The sequence below is a fragment of the Chelon labrosus genome, assembly GCF_963514085.1.
Source record: "Chelon labrosus genome assembly, chromosome: 16".
NCBI classification, from domain to species: Eukaryota; Metazoa; Chordata; class Actinopteri; order Mugiliformes; family Mugilidae; genus Chelon; species Chelon labrosus.
This window is the reverse complement of record NC_140349.1, coordinates 6,747,407-6,763,829: the sequence shown is the minus strand read 5'-3', so window position 1 is coordinate 6,763,829 and position 16,423 is coordinate 6,747,407. Positions and strand designations below refer to the sequence as shown.

Sequence of the window (16,423 nt, the reverse complement as noted above, 5' to 3'; positions counted from 1 at the left end):
GGGAACTACTGTTTTTTACAACCTGGACCTTATTTCTAGCATAAAATACGATCGTTTACTCACCCATATAACTTTGGTGTAATTTGTACTCGTTCAGGAGATATTTAGATCAGCGTATATCCATATAGTGGGAGTGACTGGGGCACCGAAACGCAGCCTCTAAATAATGCATTATCTGCCACGAAACTCATTCATTTCACCAATATTTTGTTATGATACGCTAGTGCTATTCCCCGTTGAGTCCGGAGTTACCTGTTATCATCATCCAGGGTCTGTAGATTGACCTACAGACCCCGGATGATGACTTCTGACCTGGATGATGTCATCTCTGAGCGCCGCGCGCACCCGCAGTGGTCGGCTTGTTTACCTGTAATTTGCTACTGCTAGTTTCTTGCAACATGGCTGAATATTTTTCCGATTCTGACGTTGTGGATGAACCATAGCCCCAGTCACTCCCACTGTATGGTTATACGCAGATCTAAATATCTCCCGAAGGACTACAAATTACACCAAAGTTATATGGGTGAGTAAACGATCGTATTTTATGCCAGAAATAAGGTCCAGGTTGTAAAAAACAGTAGTTCCCCTTTAAAATACACCAAAAAATTATTTCTGTGTTTTGGTAGCATCTCCAAGCCACACGACCGTTTTCACCCAGAGATAGATGAGTGTGACAGTTTGATGGTTTCTTTAGTTTGATAAAGAGTTGTGAAACTGACCGTGTGAAGTAGTCCACCAACGATCCCACCATTTCACCCACTCGGTCCTGGTTGGGGCACAGCTCGCCTCGCTGCAGACACAGCAGGACGTCATCCTGAGAGGTCGTGTGCAGCGCCACCATCTGGTCGACCCCTGTGGTCACGCTCAGTCCTGTAAACTGTGGAGAGAGAGAAAAGAGTATTTTATTAATGCCGCTTTAATGTTACTTTTAGTTTTCGTGAAAGACCTGAATTCTTCTCCCGTAATAGCGAGAGCTGTGACGCTCAGTGACACAGATTCTCATTCTGGAAATTCATTTGAATGAAAGTGTCGGGGATTATCTTGTCAACGTATAATACCTGTGACTTTAATACATTACAGCACGGTATATCCTGGCTCAAAAAGCACGCCACGAATGAAGCGGGCAGGATTATTTCTGCTCAGAATATGTAGGCTGGGAGAAGCTCTGCAGGCGGTGCACGTGTGGAGGTGCAGTGAGGGGAAAGTCATGAGCCGTGACCCAAATGCAATAATGTACAGACTTACTTAAGGAACGTGAGCCAGAGAAAGGTGGTGGCAGTCGGATGAGGAAAAGAAAGATGGAGTGAAAAACAGTAGGTACAGTATCGGAGATATGCAGAGAGAGACACAGAGAAAATGAGGTGTGTTTTAGAAAGGGAATGGGAAACAGAGTGGACTAAGCCTCTTACGGCCCCCAGCACACACACAGGTTAATCCAGAGGGGACGACAATGTGCGGGATGTCCCGTCATTGTCAAGGCCAAACTCCAGGACAACCTGTTTGTTCAGTGGAGAGGACGCTGGACAGCTTATTCAGGGCGCTGGGTGAAGTTTATACATTAAATTCAAGTATAACTTACTCAAACCCAGAAAAAAAGTAAATTAAAGCTGCTTAATCTATTTAAATTGTTTAGCATAAGAGGATTTAAACCTCTGACTGGTGGGTTCTTGAGGTACAGACGCACAAAGCAGACATTTATGGCAATGAAGGCGTTCAGAAGTTGCACTTGGACACGCCACAAAGACTGCAGCCAACAGCCAGCTGCTACGGTAACGTACGGTATGTACGTTACAAAGATATAGAAAATACGTCTTCATACCAGCAGGGGGCACTAGTCTGTGTTTGTCAATCAAAAGTGGAAACTGGAAAAATTAGGGCTTTAAAAGGCTAGAAGGCTCTTTGAGAGTTCTGTGGGAAATAGACGCCAAGAATGGCGACTGAAACTTTCCCAGAAATTTCACTGAAGACCAGTCATACAAATGTTTGTATCTCCGAACCTCCTCAGTTAACTTTTCCTCGATGTGTTCAGTCTTTATTGATCCAAAAATATCAATTTGAAAATTGCAGAAATGGAGAAGCAGCTGGAAATGCCAAAGAGGAAACACGCTACTACCAAGTGGACCAATCACAGCTCTTGCTTGGGGAGGTGCACGTCAGCTACGGCGCTAGGGTCTTCGTAAATTGATGCAGAAGCCTGAACCGCCTACTTACTGTTAGCTGGGAGGCTAGGAAGAGCTACAAACTATTGTACAGAGCCGAACCCTCCTGAATCACGCTGATCACTTCTTCTACAGTTTATCTATTCTAGATGATCGTGCTGTTGTGGAAATAAACCTGTATTTGAACCAGGAGAGTTTGTGCCTTTGTGAGCAACATCACTGTGAATGAATGACATGTTTTGTAGAAAGGACGCAGCCCTTTATCTTGCCGTTCTGCGTGACTTTGTTTTGAAGCTCGTGTCAAAGGTGAGATGACGCAAGTCCGATCGATTTCAGACAAACACAGTTGCTTCATTTTTTGACCGTGACCTGTGTGACCTGTGTGACATTTCAGCCTCGACGAGTCCGAGTCCGGTGACACGATGCGAGGGCCGAGCTTGAACCACCTCTTCAGCTCTGACCTGGATAACGCTCATATTCCTCAGTCTGAGCAGCGGAGCTTAATGGCATCAGCTATCTTTAGCCGCTCTGCTGCTGTATAATGATGGTTTTTAACCCTCTGGCATGTTGTGAGCTCTATTTCTCTCCCTCTCTCTCTGTTTCACTTTCCAAAACCACCGCTGGACATGCAGCTGTGCCGACTCATTACGTCTTATGTAGGTGTTAACGTTTAATATCGCGCAACGGGCCGAGAACAACCTGACGTCTGATTTTAGCAAACGCTGCTCGTCTCAGGCTTTTTTCTTAGAATCCATCTCAGTCTCAGAGGTGAAAGACTTAAAAGAGAAGTGGGAGAAAGAGGCTAAAGTTAGCAGGGGACGAATGGCAAGAGATTACTGAGCAGAAGTGGAACGACTTGCTCCCTTTCAGGCAGAAAATACGGATGTAAAAACCTTATAAGACACTTTATAACACAGACAGTAAAAAGAGAAATCCAGATAAAAGATGTTAGAGAGAAAATGTGGAGCAGATAAAGCGGATCATTCCCATGTCTTCTGGGGATGTCCCTCTATCAGTCTTTTTTTGGCAGCAGATAAAAAAAAAAAAAAGCATGAAGAACATTTTGATGATTAAGGGACTTATAAGCTTCAGAGACGCATACATATTTAGGATAATGACTATTTCTAGAAAACCGCTAAAGACGGAGGCACCTAAAGAGGACTGAGCTGAAGTTTAGAAAAATATACATAAAGATGTAGACGTTTACTTTGTCCCTCAGTCTGGAAACAAACTAAATCAGTAGATTATGGAAAACTTGAATTTTACATGTAATGTAAATCCGTTGTGTTTTATCACGTGAATGTATTTGTTTTCAATAAAAAAGAGTCCATGCTTTGGTTTGTCCTGGTTTGTTTTGTTCTTTATCCATACCCCTGACGGTATCATGAGAAAGAAGGCAATGGACTACTTTGGCTATTGTACATATCTTCATAGCCTCTGCCTTTCTTTTTATTACTACAATTATTTCATTTAACAAAGTCAGATGCTGTAAACCCCTACTGAATGTAGTTGTTTTTTTTGTAAAAAAAAAAGTTAAAAAAGTGAAAATAAAATATTTAAAAACGAAAAAAAAGAGTCCATCTCGGTCTAGAAGTTTTTTTCTCTGCTCTCATCCTCAATTGAACAACTTAAAAACATAGAAACTAAATAAAAATAATAGAAATATCATCAAAAAAGATGTTAAATATACATTTCATCGTGTGAAAAGTCTATTTTTTCTTATCTAAACTTGTGACCTTTGACATTTAGAGTCACCATTGACTCTCATCCTTAAAACATTATCTCTTATTTTCTCTCGTGTTTTTCTACGTCAAAAGCATTTTCATTTATACTATTGTATCCAAATGCTAATGCTAACTAGCTCCTTAGTCCTTAGTTTACACGAGAAGACCTATTGTTTCAGTTCAAACGATGCTACTACCAAACTAGAGATCGGGACCAATCGAGGAATTTTTAAAATGCCCGGATCAGATTGAGAATGTAGCCAAAACTAATCTTTTATATTTTGTTTTTTTCTGGCCGCTGTAAACCAAAACTACGTTTGCTGTGTGTGGTAGTATTTTACAGAACTAAGAAGATATTTCTGGTTTATATAGTTTTATAATATTCGGGTAAAAGCAGAAATGTGATTTAGTAAAGTGTGAATGTTACACACCAAAAAGCTATTTATAGAGATACTTAGGAGTTTTATTTGTGATAAAAGCCAGTGTGCTTTCAGTTTCTTTACTTTTATTTATTTTGCATAATGAAGAAGCACCAACTTCTTTTAGGAATAACTTAGAAGCAGGTATTTTACGTCAATCATATAAACCTACACTGAACTGATTTTGAAGTTTATTAGACTTAATACAGTTGCACAGTTCACATGGGAGCAAGAAGAATAAAAGTAAGATGAGAAAAGCTTTTAGTTTTTTGTTTTTTTACAAAATATGCTCTCGGTTAGGTTATGCGATCGGATTGGGGGTCAACATTACTTGATCGGAACTTCCCTGTCCTAAAAATCCTGTTTCCTCTGGCAGTATATGAAACCGTGGAAGAGAATCATGATGTTATTTCCAGAGACCTTGAAGCATCACATTAAATAAAGCTATATCCTCTCTCTCTCTCTCTCTGTATCCCCGCAGAGCCGTCGGCCCCTGTGAGAATCCTGATCCAGTTTCTCAGATCAGGTCATAAAATGAGCCGCGTTCGCCCCACACGGCCTAAAACCTAAAGCTAGCTCTGTCCACATCACCACGGCCTCACATACCGAATGCAGTGCACACAAATAAACACGCACACTGACTTAAAGGTCATAAGCCCTTTGAGTCAAAAGGAGACGGCGTCCTCTCAGCGCTCTTTTCTCACTTATTGATGGATGGCAGTGACCATGGCCAGACATGATGGTGGATGAGTGGGTGTGTGCAGAGGAAATGTACAAAGTAAGAAATGAAGGACAGCCAGGATAAAGTACAAAGGGTCTGACCCACATTCGAAGTAGCTGTGAGTGGAAGTGGGTTTGCTGCTTGGTGCTGCTGACTGGTCCTCACCACTTTTATTTGGGTCATTATTTGACAGTTTATTCAGCGTTAATACTTGGTTTTAGGGTTAAAGATGAAAGATTTTGGCTTTAAGAAAGGGGATGCTCTCAAGTTTTAACATCAGGCGTTTGAAAAACTAGAGGCCAGATGGTGAACATGTGCTCAGGTCTCCACCGGGCCCCTTATAATTCACACTATTTCTGTGTTTAGTGGAACTTGGTGCCAACATTAGGAACCAAATAAAACTAAATCTTTCGGGCAAAATCTGCCTCATGTACGTCCTTGGTTACAGAAATTGATAAATAAAAATAACCAAAGAGGAATTAATGTTGCTAGCAATAGCTGATAGTTGTCTTCACACTACAGTGACGGAGCAACAGGCTACAATCCATTTTCAACGCAAGGCAAGTCAACGACGATGTCAACGAGAAAATGTAATTGGTGTTCTCTCCCTTGTCCCTTGTTTTTGGTGTCTCCCCTCCCTCTTGTCTCTTGTCTCTTGTCTTGTCCAATAAGGTGTTGACCTCCAAATTCACGAGATCCCAAACTGATCAAGTATCTGTGGGATGATCCACAGAGGCCCCTCCACTCAACCCATAGGACCCAAAGGCCCCCACTAACAACATCCTGTTGCCAGACACCACAGGACACCCTCAGAAGGACCATGTCCATTCTCTGATGTGCGACCATGCGTGAATGTGTTCTCTCTGATTGTCGAGTACTTACAGCGTCCAGAGGAAGCTTCTTCAGGACCTTGTACTGCTTCTTCGGCTCTAACTTGTAGACGAACTTGTCTGTGACGAGCAGGCCTCGGTCCGTGCTTTTGTTGAATCTGTTCACCTGGATGAAGAGGAGGAGAAGCGCCGTTATATGAGCCCTTTCTGCGACAAGCTTATCTCAAGGAGCTGCAAAGAAACAGCGCACGCAAAACAAGAGGACAAAGACCCCGGTGGGATGTTTTCATGAACTATATCAAAGCCTACATATCTACTAATGTAATAAAACTGCAGCCGTAGTTCAGAGGAAGCCCTCTCTCTATAATCCCTGATAAGGAAAATATTATTTTCCACAGGGAGATGATAAGAGGAGAGGGTCAGCGTGAGGTAAAATAATAAGCGGGGCTTCAGCCGACTCCATTCAGTCGATGTGCACCTCTTCTTATATGTTACTTTGGGAGTGAAATCATAGCTCAGTTCCTTTCATGGGGTTTCAGGGCTGCTGTGCACTCAATGCTGGAACATGAAATCATGAAAGATGAGCAGAAATAAGAGAGAGAGAGAGAGAGAGAGAGAGAGAGAGCGTGTGAGGGGGTGGGAAAACAACAAGTTAGAAAAACATCCCGCAGCTAAAAGGAAGCAACAAAAGACAGAAACTCCTCGTGGCTGCAAAACAGGCATTTCCATTTCACCGCGTTGCTTTTTCCCACGTACTGTACCTTTCTGCAGAAGCCCGAGAAGAGGACCTGACTGTACTCGTCTTTGTTCTTGAGCTCCTTGGCAGCTCGGACGAAGCCGGAGCTGGTCTGAGGACAGTCTCGCATCTGCAGAAATTAAACACCAGCATTAATACACAGGGGGGGCTGGTTGGCTGCTGCAGACCAGCTACAGCTCAGAAGCTATACGGGAATACATCTCGCAGTTAGATGTAAAAACTCTGGGTGACCTTTCGCTGCTTCTTTCAAGCCCCATTTTTTTTTAATCGCTTTAATTCCATAAGAGGTGGATCAAAGCTCAGGGCCCGGGGCCTCTGTTACCAGACACGGTGTTTGACAGGGAGGGAGCGCGGAGGCTGATCCTGCAGCTAAACGTTCTGATGAGAAAACCAGCAAAGAAGGAAATCTAAAACCGTGCTGTAGTCTGACTCCTATACAGCGGAGACATTACTTTCAGGCAAGCACGTCTCCTTAGATCTATTAATCATGCACATATTCACACTGAAAGTACAGTATGCGGCTAAAAATGTTAAATCATCCCTGTACTGACTTCAGTCTGCGGCTACTTTTCATGTTTTGGCCAAGTTTCCTCAAACCATTTGAAGAAAATTCATTCCTGATCTAATATGACAGTGTCCCCGAGGGCTGCTGCAGGGAGACTCTGGCTGTCCCGCGCAGCGCTCTGATTTTTTTTAATTCCTTGCACCAGCTCTGGGACGAACCCGGAGGAGGACAGAGAGCGAGCCAGGCATTTAGAGCACAAACTCACTCATGACACATCTACGTCATGTCAGACTTATTGTAATGAAAAGCGTCTGACTTGAAAACCGATCGCTCACACTTCAAGTCAAAACATTTACCGCGTATCGGCCAAGTTCTTCTCTTATTGCATTTGATTTAAACAGACATAGTGTTATATTGGGGATTCACTGGAACCACTGCTCCGGACGATGGCTTAAATCTCTGTGGCAACGGTGTCTATAAAAGGTTTTCCCCTTTCATTGCTTTTAGAAATTCAATTGGGTCAACATAATTAGACTTTTTTGACACAAAAATGACCAGAAAATTAGTCTTCATTGTAAATGTGAATACTAATTCACACAAAATAATGTTAAGTAATAAAAATTGATTGAAAAGAGGTCCAGCCGAAAATAGTTTTTTTAGGAAAATCATCAATCAAGAGGCTGAACACTTTTTATAAGCGCCGTATCTTGTAAAAACCTGCTAGAAGATGGTTATAGAAGCAGATTAACGGGCATGGCTTTCTAATGTTCACTTCTATTTTAGGAAACTATAAACACCGACCAGGGTCTAAATTAGATTTTCGAGGAATCAATGTGTCGTTTATGCTTGAGACTTGGCAGCTAGGCCCCAGTGTTGCTGAGAGCTTCACTGCGCAACGTATGTTCCCGGTGGATAAACACTCTCTTGCCAGTTTATTAGGTACACTAGTGAAAACAAATGCATTCTAATATAACAGTCCCGCACTAAATCTTATCTTCGTGAAAGGTGATAGTATTCAGCATTTGTTTAAAACCAAAGAGAGAGATTTTGGATGCTGTGGTTTGTAGAATTATTGAACATTGGGTTGTACCGACACATGTTTCTATTTTTTTGGCAACCCCTAAGTAAATAGTCAATTCAGTTTAACATAACCACAAACTAAATCTTCCAAAATGATCATACAGTTGATTTAACACCTTTCTGACACTGTTTTAATATAAACTTAACATACACCTATCAGGCATAACATTATGACCACCTTCCTAATATTGTGTAGGTCTCCCTTGTACCTCCAAAACAGTTGTGACTCATCAGAGAATAGACATTGGCCTTCTGAGGGTGTCCTGTGGTGTCTGGTAACAGAATCTTGTTAGTGGGAGGCCTTTGAGGGGAGGGGCCTCTGTGGATCATCCCACAGATACTTGATCAGTTTGGGATCTAGTGAATTTGGAGGCCAGGTCAACACCTTGTGCTGTTCTTCAGGTTTTTCAGTTGTTCCTGAACTGGGTTTGCACCTGTGTCAGGCTGCATCCTGCTGGGGATGGCTGCTGCCATCAAGGAGTGTCATTGCTATGGGGTGGGGGTGTCTGGTCTGGTCGACGTGGGTGCTACATGTCTAAGTAACATCCACACGAATGCTAGATCTGAAAGTTTCCCAGTAGAACACTGCATTGTCAACATTATTTACTTCTCCTGTCAGTGGTTTTAATGTTTTGGCTGATTGGTGTATAACAGTTATGAAGATTAAGTGGAGGACTGTTATTTTCTGCTCGTGTACCTAATATTTTGGCAAGTGATGATGTATATGATGAATAATGGGGATAAAAGTTGCATAAACAAGACGTATCACTGATCCAGCAGAGAAAGTATTTCACATGAATGTCCAACTGCCGCAATGAAAATTTCAAAATGTAATTTAATTTTCCCTGACTCTCCGCCTCCCATCCACTTCTAAACTCAGCTCGAATTTCAAACAACAAAGTAAACTTATTGAATTTTGTAATCTTGTTGAAGGCTTCTGAGCATTCATGGCATTATTCAGTCCCTTTTCGTTTGTCTGTCTCCGTTTTTTATGTCGTTAAACGCTTAAACTTTAACAACTTCAGCCACATGCGGCACAACACCGGGCTAAGGTTTGACTGCACGTTGCATTACAAGCACTTTTCTATAAGTCTTTGTGGAATTAAATACAATCACGTGAATGTGGAGGCCCTGAAGTAGGCCGGCGTGTCACGGGCCGTCTGACCGACTGACTAGAGGAGTGACTCAGGACTGCAGGCAGTCATGCTCACGTTCCCTGAAGGCGTCTTTCAGCAAACAACCAGAGATTAGCTGCTAAATGAGGCAACTGTGGGATTCATTAAAGGAGGGCTGTGTTCACTAACACCATCATACTCTGGTCATGCTGCACAGCCCCGGGGGGGGGGGGGGGGGGGGGGGGGGGAGTCACATGCACCATATATACATCTACAACAACAGATGACTTCCTGTGATCCTATACACTGATGGCCATTCAGGTCTTTACAATTACGAATTTAAGGGAGAAATTCTGCTCATGGTGTTAAAAGAATTACAATTGCTCTTCCCGGATTTCACACTACAACTGTTTGTAGCCAATCAAACTCAGGATTGTGAGGGGAGGATTGTGTAGAAAATGCTTGTGGTATTGGAAAGCGTGAACAAAGACTAGCAGACCACTAATAAAAATAGCAGCAGAGTTGTTTGTCACTTGTTTTTTGACTCAAATTTTTTTCATTTATAAAACAAGAACTGTCTTAGATATACTACCTACTTTGTAGAAGGCCATGGATAACAACTGAAAGCACCAGATATGATTTAATACATTCGTTTGTTTAGATTTATTATAGTTGTTTAAGGCCTTAAAAGAAAAAAAAGCCTTATAGCCATTTCATCTTCTTATGTGTCAGCAGCCATACCTTTAACAAATCAATTTGAGGTGAAGTGAGGTGCTTCTTACATTTGCCAGGTAGTCCCTCTCCCAGGCTCTGCTGACTCCCCAGTCTTTCCTCTCTCTACTCAGGGCCGTCAGAGCTGCCACTTTGGCCCGAACCTCCAGCATGTCGGATGGAGGGATGTTCTTCACGATCTGCCTCGCCCACCACCTGACAACAAGACAGGAGAAGGAGACAGCGTGGGGTATCACTTCAAAGAAGTACAGTAGGAGGAGGACCTGCGAGTTAGTCAGCGAGGGATGAAAAGGGACTTCAGCTGCTGAGCCAAAACGCATCCTTGTTTATTCATATCTCACTGCTCAAGACTCATTCAAGTTATACTGAAGTAATTGAGAATTTCCTGAGCTAAACAGAATCTATACTAAAAAGTATATAGTATATTTTATTTTATCGTGTTTTATCTCATCGTATTGCATCACATCGCATCTTTATCTTTATCCGTATATTATTGTATAATAATATATATTGTATCGAATCGTATCATTATTGTATCATATCATTATTGTATAATATCTTATCGTATGTTTTCATAGCGTATCGTATCGTATCGTATCGTATCTTTATCGTATCGTATCGTATCATTATTGTATCATATCTTATCGTATGTTTTCATAGCGTATCGTATCGTATCTCGTCATTATTGTATCATTATTGTATCATATGTTATCGTGTTGTATCATATCTTATAATATCTTTTCGTATCCTATCGTGTATCACATTATTGTATCAGATTGTATCTTATCTTTTTGTATTACATTGTTTCATATCTTATGGTATCTTTTTGTATCGTATCATATCGTATCGTATTATTTCTTTATCATGTCGCATCATTATTGTGTCGTATTGTATCATTATTATATCATATCTTATCGTATCATTATTGTATCGTATCTTATTGAATCTTTTCGTATCGATATCTTAACAAAAGCCACCAGTGAACACCGTTTAGAAACATCTTAAATCCACCACGTGTTTAATCTGCATAAAACCAAAGTACAAGATAACATCTTCAGTTCTCAAGATCTTGCTTTAAACGGATCCAGACTAGCTCTTTACCCTTGTTTTTGTCGTTTATGCTACTCTAAGCTAACCGGTTGCTGGTTGTAGTTTTATATTTACGGTACAGTATATCAAACTATTGTTTTGAATCATTGAAGTATCTTGATATTTTCACTTTCAATATATTCAATATCTTCAATACAAGATGATCTATCTTCTGAACCTTTAATGAGTGCGTGAAAAGTAAAATATGGTTAAAGCGACTATTATTTTCCACTTGAGAGCTCTGACCTGCGATGCAGCATGACTGTGATGTTGTGAAACTGGGACAGAGCTGCAGGCGGCGTTGGCCACTCCATACTCTTCCCGTAGTCCGCCATAGTTCGCACATTAGCAAACCTCCGCTCCACCTCCCAGAAGTGAGCCTTGACCTTGTAGCGCTTATAGCAGCCCATGATGGCGTAGATGGCCCTCATCCGCTGGCACCTCATACGAGCTAACGCCCCTCGCCACACCTGTGGGTCAAGGTTTAAAAAAGAGGGACTGTGTTAAAGACGCAAAATAAGATGTCTTCTCCGAGAGCATAACTCAAACTTTTGCTCCAGTTAGAGTCCCAGACTTCTCTGCAGTCATGAAACTAGGTCATGGAGGAGAGAAGAGGGAAGGCTGTTTCACTGAGCAAGCCAAGTAATTGACTTTAATGTAACTGTGCTCTGGATCTCATTAATTATCCCAATTATTGTTTCAGGAAATTAGGATTCAAGCTGGCAGATGAATTTCAGTCAAACATTACCAGGAGCCACATATTCATGAGGAGAGACTAGCAGCAATCTCTGCTCTGAAACCCAGAAGCCTACCTTTGAAACTGGTGGTTGATAAAGCTGTGGGTGATTAACTGTAGCACATGATCAGAGCTGCCTGTGACATTAAATTAGGTCTCTGAGTCAATTAGGTGAACTGTCAGATCAATACATCATTATTAATATTCATGCATGGGCTTAAAAACAGACGTAGAGATCCGACATTAAGAGGCTGTGACTGAATACTAATAGCGATGATGATGGCAGCGGAATAACAACAAATATTAAAGAATAGTGATTGTTTGATGCCTCACCTTCTGCAGGAAAAGCACCAGGATGGGGATGAGGGCAGCTCTCTCTTGTTCCAGTGAGAATAGAGACCGTGGTGTTCTAACGAACAGCTTCGTGTGTCCGTACGCCACGTCGTCCTGGAAGCCGTGCTGGATGACGATGGCCTCCACGGCCTCCCTGTCTGAGGCCATCAGATGGTTCGGCCAAGTGTACTCACACGTCATTTTATACCTGCGACAACATTTAACAATAGAATCAAGAGGGCTGTTCAGTATCTACACCATTATCTACAGGGGGGAACTTTTTTAAGTCAGTGGATTTATTTGATAATCAGGCAGTTGGATAAGTTGGATACTTCTTTTATGGGTCTGGAGCAAGCTGCAACCGCCTGATCTGAAAAGTGAAGCCAACACACAAGAGCTAAAACATGCAATCCCTCAAATGCCCACTCGAGGCTCCAAAAGCCTTCATGTTTACCAGCCTGGAATAGCCAGACATAATTCTTATCGGAATATAAGTCTGGTCAGGTTCTATGTTTACAGCCTGTTCTGTAGTTAAAATGCTTTAAGTTATACATAATTAAAATCATAGTTGCTATGAGTCACCCGTCCGCCAGAGCTTCACTCCAGCTCCACCTCTTCACCCATTTATGAATTAACCGGTAGTTAAGAGGAGTCAGGCTCATCCAAGATGGCGTCGGCTGCTGCTAAACACACTGAGCTTCAAAACTGTTCCTCAGCACTCCAGTGTGAACATCGTGGAAGGTTCATCCATCTTTAAATACTTTATGTTCTCCATAATCATTATTTACTTACATTTTTCTATGCATGCTCTGCTCCACTCAAAGAGACATAAAGGAGCAGTGGAAAGGATCTAGTCTGTACTTTATGTTCTCCCGGTTTAATAATAAAGACTGCACCACCAGTTGCATTTAAGGTGAGATAAAGTAATACGTTTTGTCAGAGAAGCAACACCTCTGCTCAGATAGGCTTACCGCTGCAGGAAGCGAGCGTAGAGCTGCCTGTAGGCGAAGCCTGCCCTGCGTACCATCACATTCTCCAGCAGGCCGAGGTAGGCCACCTGGTGCTGGCAGCGGGCGTCGTCAAACAGCACGGGCGACTTCATCTCGTTGGGTTTTATGCATCGCACGTAGTACGGCTCCTAAAAGACAAGAACAAAACAAACTAATTCAGATGACTTTATTTGAGTGTTTGCTGCATCTTTCATCAAGACGGTTTTTATTTACTGTAAAATATTGGCTTTGGACTTCCCCCGTCAGGATCAGTGAGGTATCACGTTACTGTGTTGTATTGAATAATAAACATTAATTCTGCTCTTGGACTGATTCAGTGTAGATGAATAGAGGCGATATTTTTTCGTTTATCACCTGCACAAACTTGTATTTTGTCATTGTTTTTATCACTGCTGCGTTCATCGCTGTGTGAGCAAATAAACTGAACTCAGCTTGTAAACTGTCACTGAGCCACAGGCAAGCTGCACAACTGAGTTCAGTGACCTTAATCAAACTACATTTCACCAGACTCTTCAGTGACAAGCAGATCCCTCATAACACATTAACTATTTATTAACAGCACATTGAACCGCACATTAATACTCTGAAGATGAAGAAGCCTCCAGTGTGGAGGTGCCTTGACAGGAATCTCTGAAGTGCAAAGACATAGAAAATGTATTCTGCTTGTATAGCCAACCAGACAGCGCTCCAGTCACAGAACAGACTCTGAAGTGTTTCCATTGTCTCTCACTGTCTGTCCATGAAAGATGAACAAGGTGGAACAAGGCGAGCGCTTTCTGAGCTCTACATCATTTCAATGATGCATGTGTACGCCCCCACTTTCAGCTCATCTCAGCTGTGATTCAGGAAAAGAGTAATTTAATGGGGGCTAGGAGCAAATGAGGAAGTGGAGAAAACCGCTTTCAACATGACCTGAAGAAAGCGAAAGTCTTTGTCGGGGGAGTTTCTTTTCATTTCACCTCAGCCACACCAATATGAGATGCTACAACAGCCCGACAACAGGCTGTCCCAAAATAACAGCAGGAAATGTCAGACTTCAGTCAGCGCGATGAGGGCAGGAGAGGTGAGCAGCACATTTCGTGGTCCACCACCAGCTTCCCCTCCCCTCACCGTTCCTCCCAACTCCACAGGCAGTGAGACAGGATGAGGACAAGCCACCTACCTACAATAACTGTTACTCTCAGACACCATAAAGAGCACACAACTATGCGTGCACGTTAATGTCGGACAGCCGCGCTCTTCCTCTCTAACCATAGTTTGTCATGCACGGTGATGAACTGCCATTTCAAAAGAGACCCAGCAGCAGCCTCAGAATAATCTGTGACTCACTGAGACTTTACAGGGACTAGAACAGCCTCTTCTGGTGCAGAGCATCTTCTTTATGTTGACAGTAAACTGATGTGATGATCTATGTTGGCAATAAACACAACACAAACATATAAGCAAGGGTGTGAGACGCCACTGATCTTACACCAATAATAAAGCGAAAACATAGTAGCTGCATATTTGCTTCTGGTTTATAGGTGTCTGTTTTATCAGTTTTATCGTTATTAGTAGTATTATTTGCATATAAATTTGTGAAAACAGCATCCAACTACAAAACTGTGCAAAAGAAATGCACATCACAGCAATTTTATTGGAGCTGGCCAACACTAAAGCAACGGAGCAACATCACACGTTAACTAGCATGTGAGATAGCCACAGTTAGCCTAAAGCTAACACGAAAGACCTTTACTAATTCCTCTGTAATTAAAATATCATCTTTGAACAATGTCTGCGATTGAGTTTGTTATTCCACATAACTACATAAAGCAGTAGCTGAATCCATATTTGAGAAAAAACACAGCTAAATACTACAACTGCTATAGCTAGCATGGCAGCTAAGCTAAAGCGGGATAGCCATATGAGATTTTAGCTAGGAAGACAACTCTAGCAACTCTGGTGGTAACATTTAGCTAAAGATAAATCTAAATTTACTTACTTTTAATCTTTTAATGTGAATAAATCTGTGATTAAAATATCCTCTTGAGGAAATCATGTATTGATGATTCAGTCAGCTAAACTGCCATCTTAGCTAGTAGGCTAGTATTCATTTCTTACACTGATTTTAATACAAATATTAATGGTAAAAGTTGTTTATGCTGCATTTTTAATTCATAATTGTGTCATTTTGCCACAACTGCATTTGTTAAGGAGATCTGTTATTTACTTTTTATTTTAAATGCATTTATTTATTTGTGTTTCGGGAATAATTAGCCTAAAAATATATATCATGATGGCATTGAAAACCTGTTGTGAACAACTAGCAACTTATCTTTTTAAGGGGAAAACATTATACTAGATGCTAAGAATCTTTATCCCGTCTTTAGTTTCGATTCACAGCTTCCTCCAGGGGGTTAAGGAAAGGGAACAGGAAGTCCATCATAATGAGAAACCACTGACCTTGCAGGCCAGTTTATCAACCAAAGCCACAATGGAGTTCTTGAACAGGGTGGCTGCAGTCAAAGGTCGCTTGGTGACCTCTGTGATGCTCATCTGACCATCTGGCCACATCTCCTTTAGGACCGGGTTGGCGCTGTGACAGGGAGAGGCAAGAAAACGGGGGTAAAGACCAAAGAGGGGACGCGATTAACTAGGCTAGGAGGCAGGGTGAAGAATAAACTCATTTATATGCAATAACCCAGTTACTGAACTGTCAAGAGCATCATGATGATTGGAGAAAAAAATGCGAGTGACGAGTGCATTTGGCACCTGTTGTACATAAGACGCTTGAAATCTTGGAATAGCAGGTCCTTGTTTTTGTCCAAAAAGCCCTCGACGGAATATCTGCAACAGAGGAAAGTGAGAGAAAGTGAGTTATCGAGAGGAATCGTACAAAAGTAGTTCAAAAGAATGAGGGAGGTTCAAGACGCTAAAATTACAAGAAAGTTGGACAGGAAGCAACACAGTTTAGACAGTATCTGTCGCTCAGACATCGCCATCGGCTCCGTTCCCTGCTCCACAGCTCCTCCGGTGAAAATATTAAAACAACAGTCATGCTGCTTTTATCGATTTACAAATTAGGAGGATGATAAAATTCGCCCCATGGCTCACGCTAGGGGAAAAAAAAAAAAAGACCTGTCTGTGTTTTCTTTTCTTTTCTTTTCTTTCTTTTATAAACTGTTCATTTGATTTGGATGAGGCGTCAGTGGGGGGTCACAGCCACACTGTAAG

At 41.8% G+C, this 16,423-nt stretch overlaps 1 protein-coding gene across 2 annotated transcripts in view; it reads right to left on the bottom strand.

Annotated features, from left to right (window-relative positions):
- Positions 1 to 16,423, bottom strand: part of myo1g (myosin IG) — a 54,610-nt gene that overhangs the window by 17,867 nt on the left and 20,320 nt on the right. For both annotated transcript variants that reach the window (XM_084562821.1, XM_084562820.1), the window contains 9 exons: positions 15,962 to 16,036; positions 15,653 to 15,785; positions 13,172 to 13,338; positions 12,201 to 12,408; positions 11,378 to 11,601; positions 10,093 to 10,237; positions 6,615 to 6,719; positions 5,906 to 6,019; positions 720 to 877 (listed from right to left, as the gene is read on the bottom strand). In XM_084562821.1, the coding sequence (XP_084418947.1) occupies positions 720 to 877; positions 5,906 to 6,019; positions 6,615 to 6,719; positions 10,093 to 10,237; positions 11,378 to 11,601; positions 12,201 to 12,408; positions 13,172 to 13,338; positions 15,653 to 15,785; positions 15,962 to 16,036 (1,329 nt within the window). The remainder of the gene's footprint in view (positions 1 to 719; positions 878 to 5,905; positions 6,020 to 6,614; positions 6,720 to 10,092; positions 10,238 to 11,377; positions 11,602 to 12,200; positions 12,409 to 13,171; positions 13,339 to 15,652; positions 15,786 to 15,961; positions 16,037 to 16,423) is intronic.